Below are 3,400 nucleotides of genomic sequence, written 5' to 3'. Positions count from 1 at the left end.
CCAAGGAAAGCATATACAAATATCAAGCAAGCCTTTCGTTGCTCTTTTTCTTATCTTATTTCTATTCTACGCCAGAATAACTTATATTGGTATTAAAACTGGGAGAGGCCAAAGTAACCATCAACACCTATAACGCACAGGCAAGACGAATACCATAATTGAACGCTCTCTTATCAATGAATTTATTTTTAGCTGCAACGGCAAATAATTCGATGGAAGCTGATTATTTATTGAAAACCCCTTGGCCGTTTCTGCGGGTGGTGATGGTTGTTAAGTAGCTTTATAACTGGAAACATGAGTGGGGTCCAAATTTGAGGTAAGAGCGGTTAAAGGATTATTTGTAAGGAGCATACCGGCCATTTCCTTGACAAGTACAGGACTCTTTCATATCGTGTGAAATCATGAAAAATGACGTTCCATCGTAAATGGATATTGGTAACCTAACTACCTTTGTACCCGTCAAATAAGGTACAGCGAGTCTATTTATATTGTTTTCTATAATCGATTGCGTATGTTTTGCCCAAATTGTGAGTTTTCCATGTTTTATAACGATCAATAGTACAGAGAGTTTTACAAAATTAGGAAGTGAATCAATGTTTTCATCAGAACATGAAAACCAGTGAATGCATTAATCGTGATTTAGATGCAATAGAAGAAATATCAGAGCCCAAAATGTGGCAGAGGGGTCATTGGAGACCGGATGAAGATGAAAAGCTGGTACAGCTTGTTCAAAAGTACGGTCCCCAAAACTGGAATGCTATTGCAGACGAACTCCATGGAAGATCAGGTAGGTAGTTCACTGAATCCTTTATTAAATATATGCTATAAATGTTGTTTTCCTAAATTATTTGTGTAAGAAATAAGTTGCATTGAAACTAATATTGATGTTTGCTTTTAGGAAAGCTTGTAGATCAATTGTAGAATACTCCGACAGCAAATAAAAAGCTAGTTTGCCTACATCAAATGAGATGCGCTGTAATATGTGACAAAAATTATGAGTCATAACAAAGAATTTGCAGTCCAAACGAAAATCAATGCTAAATGCAAAGCGATAAGAGGAAACCTAAAGATAATTCAAGGCAAAAACAAGTTTCCATTACTTTGAGTTGAATCACTACTTCTGGAGATTAAGAGTGTGAGTGGGTATTTTGTATTTGTTTTTCTTTCGAATGAAGTTTTACGTAGACTTGAAATTTTGTATTAAATTTTGGTTTCTTATTATTTTGATTATTTTGATCTATTGATATTTATTGTAGCTATCGACAAGTTTTAGTAATTTTAGACCTTTTTTGATGAATGTTTTCGTTTTATTTTGTTTTGTTCTGTTGTCTCCGATGACTTGTCCTGGGTCAGTTCTTTGTTTGAAGGATAGTTAATGATTTGATGTTGTATTTAGCTTTGATCTTTATGTTCTGCTTGGATTTTTACAGATCTTCTATTCCTTCAAAATCAATTTTTTTTTTTAATAAAGAACAAAAAAATATACTAGTATCAATGTTTTCTAATTTCTTCTAATTTGATTCCTAATTAATTCATAACAAGTTAAACATAGTGTCAGATTAGATTAAGAATAATAACAAGCTTTCTCTTTAATGGATTAAATTTGGCCAATTAAAGTTGGACTGATTTCAAATGCAGACATAACTCATTAATAGAACACTGACAAAATACAAGATCTTAAACCAAAATCTTAACAAATAATTATAAATTCTAATATGTGTTTTTAGGATAAATTCTTATATGCTTTTTTACGAACATAGTTTGGTGTAGTGAATAATTATGCTACAAAATATATTTAACTAATTAGATTTCTATAATTCCTATAAATATGCATGAAAGTTTTCGAATTCGATTGTATAATTATTTTTGCTATCAACATTTGAGATGGGATCATGATGAGTGATGTTTGGTGTTCAGGGAAAAGTTGCAGACTGAGATGGTATAACCAGTTGGATCCACGTATCGAGAGAAGGCCGTTCACGGAAGAGGAGGAAGCGAGGCTTGTGGCCGCTCATCAATTGCATGGTAACAAATGGGCGACCATTGCGTGCCTCTTTCCGGGAAGAACAGACAACGCTATAAAGAACCACTGGCACGTCATCATGGCAAGAAAATTCAGAGACCGATCTCGAATCTATGGCAGACGATACTCATGGCATTCTATGAGAAAGGCGGCAACTCGAAAGGCCAGGCATTCTTCAGATCTTCAATACCATATTTCCCAAAGATTTGTCAACGCAAGAAAAACTGTGGACCTTGTCAAAAATCAAACTTTTGAATCCAATTCACAAGGTACATATGTGCTCACACCGCCTATTTAAGCACACGTTTTTTTATTGGTTTGTTCTTGAATGTGGTTTGATTAATGTGTAATTCACTTTCAGGTAGCATTCTATCTCTGAAAGGCGAGGATTGTAGCAAGAGATTGATGACAGAATGTGGCTCTCAAAAACCCACCTCTTATTCTTCGTCAGCATTTCCATGGCCTCTAATGCCAGAGCCACCAGATATGGCTAAAAACCTCCGTTATGGTTGCAAACAATTGTCTTCTTATACTCATTCAGATGCTGAATTTCATGCACAAGTCAAACTACCACAAGCTTACAATCATCATATAATTTCTCCTCCTCCTAGAAATACAGATGAAAGCCTATATAAATCTAACCAGGGCAATAAATTGATTAACGTTAACACCTACAATCCTTTTGTTGGGCTTTTGGGAATTAATTATACTACTAATTGCACAACACCGGGAGTAGTAAAGCTTCTCCCTTTGAATCAGTCAAGCACTGTAAGAAATGGGCAGATCATAGAAATCCCAGGAATAGAAGATAATAAGATGAAATGTACAGATTCTAAAGTTTGTAGATTGAATACTGAACATTCACGGATAGATCGAATGGATGGAGCAGAAGAGGAGCCAGGAAGCAATGGTACTGATAAAGCTTTCTTCATCGATTTCTTAGGAGTTGGGGCTTCGTAATTGAAGACCAATTAAACGTACTGCAGATGTACATCTTGCACCAAATTGTTTGTATTTATTTAACTGGGAAACTAAACTCTGAGGTTATTCAGGATAACTATGATTGTAGCCATGAAGGTAAATTGGGGCGTTCAATCCATTGCATAATTATGCAAAGTACGGAATTAATTAGATTGTGCATTGCGAAAGAATTTGTTTTGCATGAATGATTGATTTAAATTGCAGTATTAGGAAATGCGATCCTCCCTTCACCCGTGTGAGCTATTTGATCTTTTTTCTCGACTGACTAATCTAATTCGATGCATTATAGCACTAAATGTGGAGTTCTTGTTGTCGACAACACAACTGGAACAAAAGGACTACCTCAAACTAATAGATTTGTATGGTTCAAATATATATATTATGCATGTGATCCTA

General features: G+C 34.9%; 1 protein-coding gene across 2 annotated transcripts; it reads left to right on the top strand.

Moving 5' to 3' along the window:
• The first annotated feature begins 508 nt into the window (after positions 1 to 508).
• Positions 509 to 3,174, top strand: LOC149531656 (uncharacterized). 2 transcript variants are annotated; one of them, XM_089809321.1, is made up of 3 exons: positions 509 to 787; positions 1,918 to 2,292; positions 2,385 to 3,174. In XM_089809321.1, the coding sequence occupies exons 1-3, from the start codon at positions 610 to 612 to the stop codon at positions 2,981 to 2,983; spliced, it is 1,152 nt and encodes a 383-aa protein (XP_089665447.1). In that variant the 5' UTR covers positions 509 to 609; the 3' UTR covers positions 2,984 to 3,174. The 2 variants fall into 2 exon arrangements, with proteins under 2 accessions (XP_089665447.1, XP_089665448.1); XM_089809322.1 differs by having other exon boundaries at positions 563 to 791.
• The last annotated feature ends 226 nt before the right edge of the window (positions 3,175 to 3,400 follow it).

This window comes from Cupressus sempervirens, chromosome 11, assembly GCF_028749045.1.
Source record: "Cupressus sempervirens isolate cs-2001-9-10 chromosome 11, ASM2874904v1, whole genome shotgun sequence".
Lineage (NCBI taxonomy): Eukaryota > Viridiplantae > Streptophyta > Pinopsida > Cupressales > Cupressaceae > Cupressus > Cupressus sempervirens.
This window is presented reverse-complemented; position numbering and strand designations above follow the sequence as displayed.

Excerpts from the sequence above, each read along its gene's own strand:
- LOC149531656 (XM_089809321.1), top strand. The coding sequence starts at position 610 with ATGAAAACCAGTGAATGCATTAATCGTGATTTAGATGCAATAGAAGAA. Across the intron at positions 788-1,917 it reads CGAACTCCATGGAAGATCAG|GGAAAAGTTGCAGACTGAGA; the intron begins GTAGGTAGTTCA and ends TTTGGTGTTCAG. Across the intron at positions 2,293-2,384 it reads TTTTGAATCCAATTCACAAG|GTAGCATTCTATCTCTGAAA; the intron begins GTACATATGTGC and ends ATTCACTTTCAG.